The 13,926-nt window shown below is 45.0% G+C and overlaps 1 protein-coding gene across 1 annotated transcript; it reads right to left on the reverse strand.

The window, feature by feature from the left end:
• Positions 1-38: 38 nt before the first annotated feature.
• Positions 39-13,009, reverse strand: LOC110200716 (membrane-spanning 4-domains subfamily A member 6A-like). The gene is given in 7 exon segments (XM_020976129.2): positions 39-646; positions 882-983; positions 3,919-4,155; positions 8,272-8,328; positions 10,783-10,917; positions 12,851-12,948; positions 12,951-13,009. Coding segments are annotated over 7 exon segments (771 nt in total). The 5' UTR covers positions 12,997-13,009; the 3' UTR covers positions 39-550.
• Positions 13,010-13,926: the final 917 nt, after the last annotated feature.

Consider the following 13,926-nt stretch of genomic DNA (forward strand, 5'->3'; position numbering starts at 1 on the left):
TTTAAAATAAAATTGAGAAGCAATGGAGAAAACAAGTCTTATAGTTGAAAATTTTATTAGTAAGCAAATCACAGCAGCATTCCCCTGATTTAACCTGAAGCTTCATGTCCTTTGTATATAGACAGGCAAAGTGAATGTGGAGACTTAGCAAGAGACTGGGCCCTCAGCTCTCTAGCCCAAGCCTGTGAGCAGCAAAAGGCAAACATAAGAAGGAAATAATATGGCTCTGTTTCACCAGAAGTGGTAGCTGCATTCACCCGATCTGGATATCCACAGCTCATATGATAACAGCAGGGGAGTCCAGGGTGGAGGGGAAGTGCTCAACAGAGATATTCTTTCTTGGAAACCCTCCATGACGCTGAGGCCAAGGATGAACTTGGGAAGTTGACAATCCATGCGGAAAAAAGAAATTTACATTAAAGGAAAACATGTTTTGCCTCTCCATCCAAATTGAAAGTTTACAGGACCTTGAATCACAGTTCTCTTGGGTATTGGCTCTCTTATGTGATGGTGACCTGCAAAACCCTCAGAAGGAAACCCACATCATCTTCTAAGTAGATGCCCCCAGTTCTTCATAGGCAGGGTCATGAAGAGCTGTCCTTAAGCTGGAATTGATATGGTGACCATGTGGTAGGAAGAGGACTCTCTGGAAAAAGCCAAAGGGAATGCAGTCAGACGTATCATCCTTGCCACCAGCCCTCCAGGACTCCTGACCCAATCACTGGACTCTGTCTCGGGAAGGACATTTTCACTTTAGCTGCAGCTTCAACAGGGGCCCATCCTATGCCCCCTCACCACCACCTACCATCTGGCCCCAGAAACAGAAATCACTTGGCCTCTCCAGGGAAGCCCTGCCTGGCTGGGGTGGGTAAAGTGCTCACCCCATTAGAGTCTACTGACAGTCTCCTCCAACTGAAGATAGCAGCAAACACGGCAACACTTAACTCCAAACCAGTGAAGATCAACATCACAGACAGAGTCCCCTGTGAACAGAAAGGATGGTTTGGGACCTGGGCCTGTCCTGAGACAAGATGGCTTGTGGGTCCCCTTGGACAACAGCCTTGGGGACAGAAGTCACAGGGAATTCTAACAGAGAGAGCAACTTCCTCTTCCACCCAGGGATCATGGGCTTCCAGGAAGCAAAGCAGAGGCACCGGGGGCTGCTAACTAGTCCTCAAAGCAGAGAGCATGAGGACTGGCCATGCCCCCTTGTCCTCTGCTCCTTTCCCATCAGCCTGACATACAGGCAAGGCCTTGGGTTATACATCATGGTATTCCCTGCCCATATGGACAGACTTGGAATTGTAGGTCCCCTTAGAGACAGGCATGATATGCTGACCATTTCCCATGGAATCAGTTGACTTTGGGGCCCAAATGGTTTCTTCACTTTGTCTATACTGGCAAATCAATAAAAGAACATATAGGAGAGAATTAGGATTCCTTTCCCCAGTTCCCAGGTGTTAATGAAATATTAAACTACCTGCACAAGTTGCATCTGAATCCTGACCCCTTTTTGACCTGTAAACTCTTTTCTGGCTGAGGCGAGGAAGGAATATCTCTACTATAGAGAAAACCAATTAGCCATATCAAAGGGAAATTTAAACAGCTAAGTCTTGGGGGAGGTTAAGGCTGTCCAGGCTTTGGATAGCTGTGTAGTGAGGCTCCTAACCAGCGGAGGAGGAGATTTTTCCCTAACTCTTCCCCTGTCACCCCCATCAATAGTGGTGGCATCTAGCATCAGGTGCCACGGAGCTGCCTATCCACTCCGTTAAAGGCTTTGCAAGCTGGAGGCTGGCCGCATGTGGGTCCCTGACTGGAGGGTCAGGGAGGAGCAGAGGGGATCCTTCACTCCCTGCTCCATCCCACTGTCCAGGTAGATTTGAGAAAAGCTGCCAAGGAAGAAAGCTCTTCCAGGCCCCTCACACATCTATGCACGTATGGGCCTGGGTAACATTGGACACTAAGGTTTTTCCCACTGTCTTTTTGGGAGAATGTGTCCTGCACTAAGGAAGGAGATATTGTGGAACTACTGTCCTTGCTGTGTTACTTAGAGAAATGCCTTTGATGGATGTCCTTGAACCTCCTGGTTGGCAGTTAGCAGGAAGCCCACCAGGGGCCCTCCATAAGGCACATTAGCAGAATTAACTACCCATGGGGTTACTGCTGGAATCTGAGTAGCAGCCCTCTTCCAGGGACCCAACATAGGAGAGTGAATATAAGTTGGGCAGTGACTTGAGGGATGTTACAAGGAAGAAATAGCTCGTATGGATGTTCCCAACTCAGCTTTCAAATGGCTCGGTCTATCTGAGGAATCAGGGGGCTCTCAACCTAGAAATTCCCTGGCAAACTGAAGGGGTGTGTAATGGGGCATTGGCTTTGTGCCCCTTGGGACAGCTTCAGAGCTGGCACCAGAGGAAGTGAAGTGCTCTCTGGGGAGCAGGGGGAGTCCTTCCGAGGGCTGAGGGAGCCAAGCCTGCAGGTGTGCTGGGTGGACCTTTGCACACTCGATATGGCATGAAGAAGGTTGCATCAGCCCCATCTTGTTCCTCATCCTGTAGAATCCAAGTAAAACAAACGATGGGACTGGGGGCTCTCTGACTCTCCCTCATCTTTTCGTTTTTCTTGGTCTTATTTTTTCCTTATCGAGTCACTGTATTGGGCAGTCAGGTGGTGCAGTGGGTAGAGTCCTGGGCCTATAATCAGGAAGACTTATCTTCATTAATTCAAATTTGGCCTCAGACACTGACCAACCATGTGACCCTGAGCAAATCACTTCACCCTGTTTGCCTCAGTGGCCTCATATGTAAAAATGACCTGGAGAAGGAAATGACAAACCACTCCATTATCGTAGCCAAGAAAACCCCAAATGGGGTCACAAAGTCGGACACAATTGAAAAGACGGAACAACAAAAGGCAAGCAGTCTACGTCCCCTTTATCACACAACTCAGGTGACTAGTGGCAGTGCCAGATAACTGAGAGCTCTTAGACTTGGCCTGGGCTAGCCCCAGGTTCAAGTCCTCCATCCAATCTATGATAGCTCATGGCCTGTGGGCAAGTGGATTAATTTGCTGAGCTTTGGTTTCCTTATCTTTCATTGCTGTTCAGTCCTTTTGCAGTCATGGCAGACTTCATGACCGCATCTGGGGCTTTCTTGGCAAAGATGCTGGAGTGGTTTGTCATTTCCTTCTTTTCATTTTTACGTATGAAGAAACTGAGGCAAACATGGTGAAGTGACTCCCCCAGGGTCATACAGCTAGTATGTATCTGAAGCCAGATTTGAACTCAGGAATATGAGTCTTCCTGACTACAGGCCCAGGACTCTATCCACTATACCACCTGTTAGATGGAAGCAATGGTATCTGTCTCATGTGTTTTTAGGAGATTGAAGTGAGATGAAGACTGGAAAGCACTGGGTAAACTGAGGTAGTGTGTCTTTAAGATTTACTGACCCATAGTTTTGTTGTGTAAAAATATGGGATTTGCCTGGCCAGAACAGCAACTTACTGTGTTGGAGAATTTCTGAGAACACTGAGGACTTCAGTGACTCTCCCCACCCCCACTTTTTCTCTGTCCTCCCTTGTCCCCTCTCCTTCTTCCCCTTTGCCCCCTTCACTCACCTTTCTACATTCCATCAGGACCTGGCTCCTCAGCCCCAGCACAGTGCCTAGCATGCAGATTATCAGAGGTCTGCCCAACTCCTCTACCATGTTACCCTCTCCACAAAAGGGCTTTTTTTAGTATTAGATTTCACAACTCCAGCATTCTCTCTCTTCCCTCTTTGGGAACCTTTGAACTTTCCCCAAAGCCCACCAGACCAAGAGTCTGCCCAACACGGGTGACATCTTCTGGCACCAACAAGAATTCCAGAAATGGAAAAGGAATCACTGAAAACTAACACTGGGTATAAAAATGCTTACAGTGAGAGCAGAGCCAGCCACCTGGCATGCCCAGGGACTGGGAGCAGGATAGTAAGGATGGTAACCAGGGGTAACAACATCTTCCTGTCTTTCTTGGTCCTGCTGTTGTGTGTTGAGGACTTGGTGAACACACTGAGCTAAATCTTCCTTCACCTCTGGTAGGACAACAGAGAGCAAGATGAGCCCAGCCGTGGCCTCGATGGCACAGATCACGTTTGCAGCCAGGCTGAAGCGGGTCTGAAAGAGAAAGCCCCGATATACCTGATATACCTGCATGGAGGCCAGGAACCGTGTGGGCCCCTGGGAGGAGAGCAGGGAGTAAGGGAGATCCTGAGCTTGGAGCTGGAAAAGACCTTCAGAGTCCTCAAGTCCCAGCCTCACCTTAAAGAGGAGAGAGAAGGGAAAGTGACCTGCTCTGTGACAAATGTGGCTGTCAGTGGACAGAGCGCAGAAGCAATCTTGGGGCCTCTGGATCTAAGTACCATGTTCTTTCAAACACTACCTCTGAGACAGAGAGAGAGAGAGAGAGAGAGAGAGAGAGAGAGAGAGAGAGAGAGAGAGAGAGAGAGAGAGGGGCAGACAGACAGAGACAGACAGAGACAGAAAGAGAGAGAGGGAGACAGAGACAGAGACAAACAGAGACAGAGAGATGGAGAGATAGAGACAGACAGAGACAGAGAGAGACAGAGGAGATACAGAGAGACAGAGAGAGAAACAGAGACAGAGACAGAGAGAAACAGAGAGACAGAGAGACAGAGAGAGTGCCCTCTTGAAGTCTCTTCCCTTTAATTCTCTCTGACTCTCTCTCTGTCTCTCTCTCTCTGTCCCTCTGTCTCTCTGTGTGTCTCTGTCTCTGTTTCTGTCTCTCTCTCTCTCTCTGTCCCTCTGTTTCTGTTTCTGTCTCTCTCTCTCTCTGTCTCTGTCTCTGTCTGTCTCTCTCTGTCTCTGTCTGTCTCTCTCTGTCTCTGTCTCTCCCTCTTCCTCCTCCTCCTCCTCCTCCTCTTCCTCCTCTTCTAAAGTCTACAATGGCCCTAGTATGCCTCCCATCTCCTCTGGGTCAGTGGTGTCAAATTCACATAGAAACAGACTGACTTTGAAAACCATAAATTAACATTATCTGTGTTGTATTGTATTTCTAGTTATCTTCTGATAACCCCCTCCCCCCAATCTGCCCTTCCTTCTATCATTATTTCTAGTTATCTTGTTAAACCTTTCCCAATTACATTTTAATCTTTTTCAAGTTGTGTGGGCCATAAGGGCCCTGAATTTGAGGTATCTGCTCTGGGTGGCCTATCTTTTCTCAGAGCAGGACCAGCTACACAGATGAGGCCCCAGGAATCTCCCAGAAGCACAGGTCCTCAGAGATTCCCTAATCTGAGCCCTGCCTACATAGTAATTTTCTCTCCAACATATATGAGAAGCAGTTAATTATCCTGCACTGTTACTATCTCCAATGACAGGGAACTCTCTACTTCCCAAGGTAGTCCATTTCACTTTTGAACAGCTTTGTTAAGAAATTGTCTTTCAACTCATATAAATCATTGGCTTTTCTACATGTTACCAATAAAGCCCAATGGCAAAAGAGAGAAAGAGATATTCCATTTAAAGTTACGGTATACATTATGAAATGTTTAGGAATCTACCTGCTGAAACAAACCCGGGAATTATATGAACACAATTACAAAACACTTTTCACACAAAGTCAGAACTAAATAATTGGAAAAACATCAGTTGCTCATGGGTAGGCGAAGCTAATAGAATAAAAATGACAATTTTACTTAAGTTAATTTACTTATTCAGTGCCATACTAATCAAACTACCAAAAATTATTTTATAGAGCTAGAAAAAATAATAACAAGATTCATTTGGAATAACAAAAGGTCCAGAATATCAAGGAGACCCATGGAAAGAATTGTTTGGGAAGGTGGCCTAGCTGTTCCATATCTTAAATTTTATTATAAAGCAGCCACCATCAAAACTGCTTGGTACTGGCTAAGAAATAGAGTGGTGGGGGCAGCTTGGTGGCGCAGTGGATAGAGCACTGACCCTGAAGTCAGGAGGACCTGAGTTCAAATCCAGCCTCATTCTAAACACTTGACACTTACTCGCTGTGTAACCCTAGGCAAGTCACTTAACTACAATTGCCAAAAAAAAGAAAAAAAGAAAAAAGAAATGGAGTGGTGGATCAGTGGAACAGGTTAAGTATGCAAGACACAGTAGTAATGACTATAGTAATCTACTATTTGATAAAACCCAAAGACCCCAGCTTCTGGGATAAGAACCCACTCTTTGAAAAAAACTGCTGGGAAAACTGGAAAAGAATATGGCAGAAACTAGGCATAGACCAACACCTTACATGCCATACCAAAATAAATTTAAAATGGGTACACAATTTGAATATAAAGGCTGATACTATAAGCAAAGTGGGAGAACAAAGAGTAGTCTACCTGTTAGATTTATGGAGAATAGAAGAGTTTATGACCAACCAAGAGACAGAGAATATTATGAAATGCAAAATGGATAATTTTGATTACATTAAATTGAAAAGTTTTTTCACAAAGCCAATGCAACCAAGATTAGGAGGGAAGCAGAAAACTGGGAAAGAATTTTTACAACCAATGTCTCTGATAAAGGTCGCATTTCTAAAATATGTAGAGAACTAGGTCAAATTTATAAGAATACAAATTATTCCCCAGTTGATAAATGGTCAAAGGATATGATCAGGCAGTTTTCAGAGAAAGAAATTAAAGCTGTCTGTAGTCATATGAAAAATATACTCTAAATCACTATTGATTAGAGAAATGCAAACCAAAATAATTCTGAGGTACCCCACCTATCAGATTGGCCAACATGACAAAACAGGAAAATGAGTAAATGTTGGAGAAGATGTAGGAAAGTTGGAACACTAATGCATAGTTGGTGGAGTTGTGAACTGATCCAACCAATTTGGAACTATGCCCAAAGGGCTACAAAAATGTGCGTACCCTTTAACCCAACAATACCACTTCTAAAGCTGTAGCCCAAAGAGATCGTAAAAATGGGAAAAGGACCCACACGTATAAAAATATTCATAGCAGCTCTTTTCATGGTGGCAAAGAATTGGAAATTGAGAGGATGCCCATCAATTGCAGAATGGCTGAACAAGTTGTGGTATATGAATGTAATGGAATATTATTGTGCTAGAAGAAATGATGAGTAAGACTTCAGAAAATCCTGGAAAGACTTGTATGGACTGATGCTGAGTGAAGTGAGCAGAACCAGGAAAACACTGTACAGAGTAACAGCCACATTGTGTGATGACTAACTTTGATAGACTTAGCTCTTCTTAGCAATCCAAAGATCTAAGACATCTCCAAAAGTCTCATGATGGAAAATGCTATCCACATCCAGAGAATGAACTATGGAATCTGAATGCAGATTGAAACATACTATTTGCTCTTTTTCCCCTCTGTTTTATTTTGTTTCTTCTTTCTTGTGGTTCCTCCTATTGGTTCTAATTCTTCCTTACAGCATGACTAATGTGAAAATATGTTTAATAGGATTGTATGTGTAGAGCCTATATCAGATTGGGATATATCCCTCTTGGGGAGGGAGGGGGAGAGGGAGGGGGAGAAAAATTTAAAACTCAAAAGCTTATGGAAGTGATTGTTGAAAAATAAAAATGAATTAATCAAAAAAATTTTTAAAAAATTTCTTTCATCGAGACAATTCTTCTCTTCAACTAACTTGCACCCCTTGCTTCTACCTCCCCCACTAGTCATTACTTAGTTCCTACCCACTCCTTTCCCAGCAGCCCCTTCCTTAAAAAAAAGGAGAGAGAATAATCCAGGTTATTTTGACTACAAGTACTATGCTCTCTTTACTCACAGATCCCCCTGAAAAGACCTTGTTTTAAGGAGGTTAAGGAATGGGGGTAGGTTTTTTTGTTTTTAGCTACATGGTGGCTCTTAGGCCTTGCCCCAGAAGACAACAATATTAAGGGTCCAAGGTGTTCCATGTAGGGTAATGCAGCATGAAGAAAGAGGACTAACTGGGTTCCTAGCACCCCCAGGTTCTATCCCGGGTTCTTCCAATGGATTCCTGTGTCACCTTCAGCAAATGACTGCCCCTCTATGTGCTAAGTTCTAAAGGTGAGGGCAATCTTAGGGATCATTGAGTTCAAGCCTCTCATTTCATAGATGAAGAAGCTAGTACTGAGAAGGAGCAGGGGCATGGTCATAGTCATTCAATCAGGAACTGAGCTAGCTTCCAGGGCTCCACGCACTGCACCATGTCTGGCTGACTTGTCTTGCCGATGGGACGAGGCAGCCAGCTCTCTAGCTTGCCATGTCCTCAGATATTTATGATACTCACCAAAGATTTCGTTTTCTTCTTTTCTGATGCTATAGACAATGATCCAGAAATGATAAACTGTAAAGGAGAATGCACAAGGGTCAATCCTAGGGCCACAGGGAGACACAACCCCAGGCCACAGGGTCCACTTAGCCAGCAGGTGTTTCTCCATTGGCTAAGGGCTGACCCCTAGGGCCCTGGGCCAGGCAAAGGACATACTCTGAGGTTAGGCTTGGGCTGGGTCATACTTGCACTCCAACAGGAGAGAAAGGAGAAAGCTCCAGCCACAGCTATCCACCATCCTAGTGACCAGAAGGCTTTTACTGTGTTCAGGGGTTAGAAAACCAGCACCTTCTGAAAGGGGAGAGAAGGGCTTTGAAGTTGATTTAAGAAAGTGAAGCCATGGGGAAGGGTGGGGTGAGTAGCAAACAATGGGCAGAAGATGCTGAACACTGTAGGGAGCAGCTCATTTGGTGCAGGAAGCACCTGGCCAAGGCCAGGGAGTCCCAGGAAAACAATGGGCCAGAATGAAGAGGGGAGCTTGGACCCTCATCAACCCTTACTCAGACCATGGACTCCCAACTAGCTGTCCTAACTCTGGTCTCAAGCCTCACCAAAACCTCCTTCCCACAATAGCCAAAACCTCTTCTTAGGGCACAGGGCTGACCAGAGTTACTCTTTAGCTCACCGACTTTGAATGGCTCCCTATCACTCCCAGGCCAGGCCTTCTTGACCTTTCTGCAACATGAGCACCTTGGGCAATGTCTCATGAAGTTGATGGAGCCCAGCCCAGAATCATGGTTTTCAGATGCGTGGAAGGATTATAAAGAAACCCAATTTGTGAAATGCAATTATCAAGATAATTAGAAAATAAATTCCTAGGCCTCTTAGGTTAATAATCCTTGCTCTGTATATACTCCGAGGCCTAGCACTTCTAAGATATTCCACAATCTGGTAACAACCTACTTTCCAGCCTAGTTCACCTCCCTGTGAAGCAATATGGTTCAATTGAAAGAGTGCTGAGTTTAGAAGCAAAGGACCTGGGTTTGAATCCTAGCACTCTCAGTTACCACCAGCTTTATTTGGAGTAAATCTTAACTGCTTTGAGCCTCAGTTTCCTAATCTGTCAGATTAGGACTGTCAGCCTCGGTGACACAGCTATGATCCGCCCAGCTCTAGTCTCAGATTCAGTGACACTCTCCTCTGCTCACTCCCTATTCTAGCCAAGGAGAATTATCTGTTGTTGCCCTGTCTTGGGCTGATCTTTCCTCTCTCCCACGGCTGGAATGTCCTCCCCCTCCTGCCTTCAAGGCCCAGCTCCCTGATGTCCTCCCTGATTCCCATGGCAGGAAAGGGTTACCCACAGACCCTCTCCTCTGGCCCCCTCTACTCCTGTGACTTGGGTCACACTGATTTGTATGGGTGCCACACCCCTCAGGGACCCCTAAAGCTCCAGGAGAACTAAGAATGTCCTTTATCGTTATCTTCCCATTTCTAGCATCTAGCCCTGGACCCACATACAGGCAGTGCGTCATGAATATACACTGAACTGAATGTGGTTTAGTGAGAACAAGAAATGAAACCTGGCAGGAAGCCCTGGGACTTATTCATTAAGGGGGCAGTAGGAAGCCACTGGACAGTGAGTGATGGTAGAGCAGCCTGGATAAAATGGCAGAAATAATCATTCACATTCTAGTGCTTGGTATAGCCCAGGCCATCAGAGAGAGGTTATTGGAGTCCAGAGGTAAGATAAAGGGCAGTGATGAAGGCTTTATTGGCAGGGACAATGGGTAGGGAGTAGTATAGTGGATAGACCACTGGGCTGAGAATCAAGAAAACTCATCTTCTTGAGTTGGAATTTGGGCTCAGAAACTTACTAGCTGTGTGACCCTGGGCAAGTCACTTAACGTTGCCTACCTCAGTTTCCTCATCTGTAAAATGAACTGGAGGAGGAAATGGCAAACTGCTCAAATATTTTTGCCGAGGAAATCCCAAGAGAGGTCACAGAGAGTCAAACACATCTGAAACAACTCAACCACAAAGGGAAATACATGGACAGACTTGAGTGTTGGAATGCAGAAAGGAGCTGATGGATTAGGAAAACTTGGTGTCAAAAACGGGCAGATTTCCTAGAACCCTCATGGCTCTGCTCTCAACTTGAGCACTTTTAAAAATAAAATCCAGCTTCTTAATGAGTGGGGGAGAGAGTGGAGGGAAAGAGAGAATTTAGACCTGAAAATAAAATACAATTTAGTAAAAAGTATTCTATAAATTAGCTTCCTTGTTTGCCTTCTGCCAGGTGTCCCCCACCCCCAGCCTCTGTCCTATCCCCCCAAAGCCATAGGATAAAGAACGCCACCCCCCCACTTCCGGTTAGTAGTGCAGAGGATGAGAATAAATTTCCCAGCCCCTCCTGACCACAGGCCTTCTACCTGTTGGGAAAGCAGTTGGACAGAGAGAAAGGTACCTTTATACCTTGCCCTCCTCCTGCCTGAGTCACCCAGATGAAATCGTGGAGGGGCCTCTACTTACCGACACCCCACCTACAAATGGGTAGCCAGACTTCACGATTTTGGAACAGGAAGGACTGAAGTAGGATGAATCATGCGCGCATGCCAAAATGATGCCCACACCCAAAATCATCAGGCCAGTCAAGATCTGGACGGTCTGAACAGCAAGAAAAAGAAATGGGAACTTTTTTAGGACAGATTCATTCCTGTTCCTAAGGGAGAGGGATAACCTGGCCCTGCAAACCCCAATAAGTGTCCACAATGACCAGATCTGGGGCTTTTAACCTGGGGTCCATGAGTTTGTTTGGTTTTTTTTTAAATATTATTTAAATTATATTTCAATACAGTTTTTTTCCTTTGTAATTCTATATATTTTATGTTATGAATCTAAAAACAGGATTCTGAGAAAGGGTCCACAGGCTTCACCAGACTACCCAAGGGGTTCATGACAAAAAAAAAAAAAAGAAGGTTCACAAGCCCTATCCTGGGCAGAGTTAGACTGAAACAGGGGATCCGAGGTATCATATAGCTTCTGAGCAACCTCTCCAGAAGCCACAATTCCGTTCTGCTCTGGTAACAGCCCCCATGCTCATTCCCCAGATACAACTGCCCTCGTACAAAGCCCCCGGTGCACCCGCTGCCTGAAAGCAGCTGCCTTCTGCAGCCATGACCTCCAGTTTGCCCAAATACCTTTCTTGGGTGGATGGAACACAAACAGCCAAGTCCCACAGATCTCAGGGTAGGAAAGGACCTCAGTGTCCATCTGGTGCAATCCACGCCTCAGTGAAAACAGATTCCTCGTGACACTTCAGTGACAAGTGGTCATCCAATCTTTGTCTACAGATCTCCCCCAGCACTCCATTCTGCCTTCAAGCAAGGCCAATGACTCCCAAACAATTATGATAAATCATCCCCTTTGCTGCATCTCCTCAAACTCCTAGTTATGCTCTCTGAGGCCAAGCCCAATATGTCTAACCTCCTTTCATCTCCTTTTAGATACTTGCCCATGGCTGTTACAGCTTCACTAAGTTTTCTATTCTCAAGGGATATCTACATGACCGTTTCCTTCAACTGTTTCTAGGGTCCAGCTTAACAATGTCCTTCCAACAGAGTGTCACTCTGGACCGACCACAAAACTCTAGATTTGGTCTGACCAAGGCAGAGAACAAGTCTGATATCCACAGATGTGCTAATAAATGTTTAACCAACTCTTCAGTTAAAAAAAAATGTATGCAAAAGACACTTTGAAGTTTAACTGACTTTATTAACATTTTCTCCATCACTTTCCTAAATTTAGATAATCAACATCACAAAAAGAACCAGTCTCTACCAGTGGTGTTTGCTAATACCCCAGGTGTAAATGTTCACCCTGAAAATACAAGTGGCTCCCACAGGCCATCCGAGCTGGTTCCAGCCCACTTCTCCTTCCATTGCCTTATTCCTAGACACTGCCTTAAGGGAGCCTGGGCAAGTTATGTTTCTGTGGTACTCAGCCTTGGTCAGACCACGTCTGGGCTCTTGGGCTCAGCTCTGGGGGCCATGTACATCCAAGGTTACAGCTCCTGGGAGCCAACGGTGGCTTGACCTCTCCCTTGTTCATCTACTATCCCAGAGGAAGAAGCAATTGTGCATTCCTATTCCTGGCCTGAGAAAAGCCACAGAGGTGACATGCACCTCCCCTCTGTTTTCTAGTCCAGTGAGGTTTCCAGTCATGTTTCCTGATGATAGCAGCAGGAAGGTCTGTAAGAACTAAGCATTCTTACATAACCAGAGGGCATGCTAGTGTGGAAGGAAGGATTGTGTAACTTTTCCTCAATTTCTTTCTCTGCTGGTGGCCTAAATCAGGAAGTTTGGGCCTTTTTCTGCAGTTTCACCCTAACCCTTGCAAAGCTGTCATAATTTTCAGCCCCTTAGGCCTGCAAAGAACAGGCTAGAGATTCCCCAGGGAAAATCTGTGTTTCTTCTCCCCTCACCCCAAATTCTTCCAGGTGTTACTGGCACCCAGCTAAGGGATCTCCAAGCCCAAGGTAGACCTACAAGCTTGGGATGTGGCTGGCTTCTCTCACACTCCTTTTTGAAAGAGCTCTTACCCCAAGAGCTTTGGACTCCTCCTTAAGCCCTTTCTTCTGGTTGTCGTTTGACTCAGAGGAAGGTCCAGGCTGTTCCATCTGGGGGATACTGATTCCACCGGGGTTACAATCATGAATGTGCCAGAGGGCACAGGTTGAGATGTCATGATGTTGTAGCTGGTGCTGGAAGAGATAATAAGGTAGAAAGTGGGAGAAGACAGTGGTGGGAATCTTGGACCCTGGCACTGTGGAGTTCCTCCCAGCTTGCTTGATGAAATTCAGCCAGTCCTCCCACAAGACATAGATCCGGAAGTCAACAGCCAAAGACTCCCATGGAGTTTAGAGGCAACTCATCACAAATCTGTCCAGTCTTTGCATTGGCAGCCTGTTTATCTAATCTAAATCAAGCCACTCACTGAATCAATCCAAACACTTACTGAGAACCATATGGTATATATAACCCCCGTCTGCAGTTCAGTTTGTGATGCTGACTAGCTGTGTGACCACAGATGAGTCCCCTAATTTATCTTAGCCTCAGTTTCCTGATCTGTAAAATGGGGATAATAATATCCATATGCCCTATACACAGGGCTGAGGTGAAAAAATACATTTGTAAACCTTGAAACAACATAGAAATTTATATATTACTATGTCAGTCTGAAGGACAGGAGAAAAAGAGAAATAAGGATTAGTATTAAATTATTAACAATAATTAACTAGCATTTATATGGAGCTTTAAGGTTTGCAAAGCATTTGAAAAAATATTCTCTTTTGGTCCTCACGATGACACTAGGAGGTAGGTGCTATTATTATCCACATATTACAGATGAGAAAACTGAGGCAAATAGAAGTGAAGGGATTTGCCAAAGATTTGGCAGCTAGTGTCTGAGGTCAGAGTTGACCTCGGATCTTCCTAAGTCTAGGTCCATTGTATTACCTAGGTACCTAATAATAATAAATTACGAGGATGTAATAATTGATTAAATTAACAATGAAATGGCTGTTTTATTGAATTTCTTCAATATTTCAGATATCCCTGGTTTTCTGAGGGGAAGTTTTCCCTCTAATGCAAAACTAAAACTGTTCCCCTCCTTGGA

The sequence above is a fragment of the Phascolarctos cinereus genome, unplaced genomic scaffold (genome assembly GCF_003287225.1).
Source record: "Phascolarctos cinereus isolate Bilbo 61053 unplaced genomic scaffold, phaCin_HiC Scaffold_9;HRSCAF=440, whole genome shotgun sequence".
In the NCBI taxonomy this organism is placed as follows: domain Eukaryota; kingdom Metazoa; phylum Chordata; class Mammalia; order Diprotodontia; family Phascolarctidae; genus Phascolarctos; species Phascolarctos cinereus.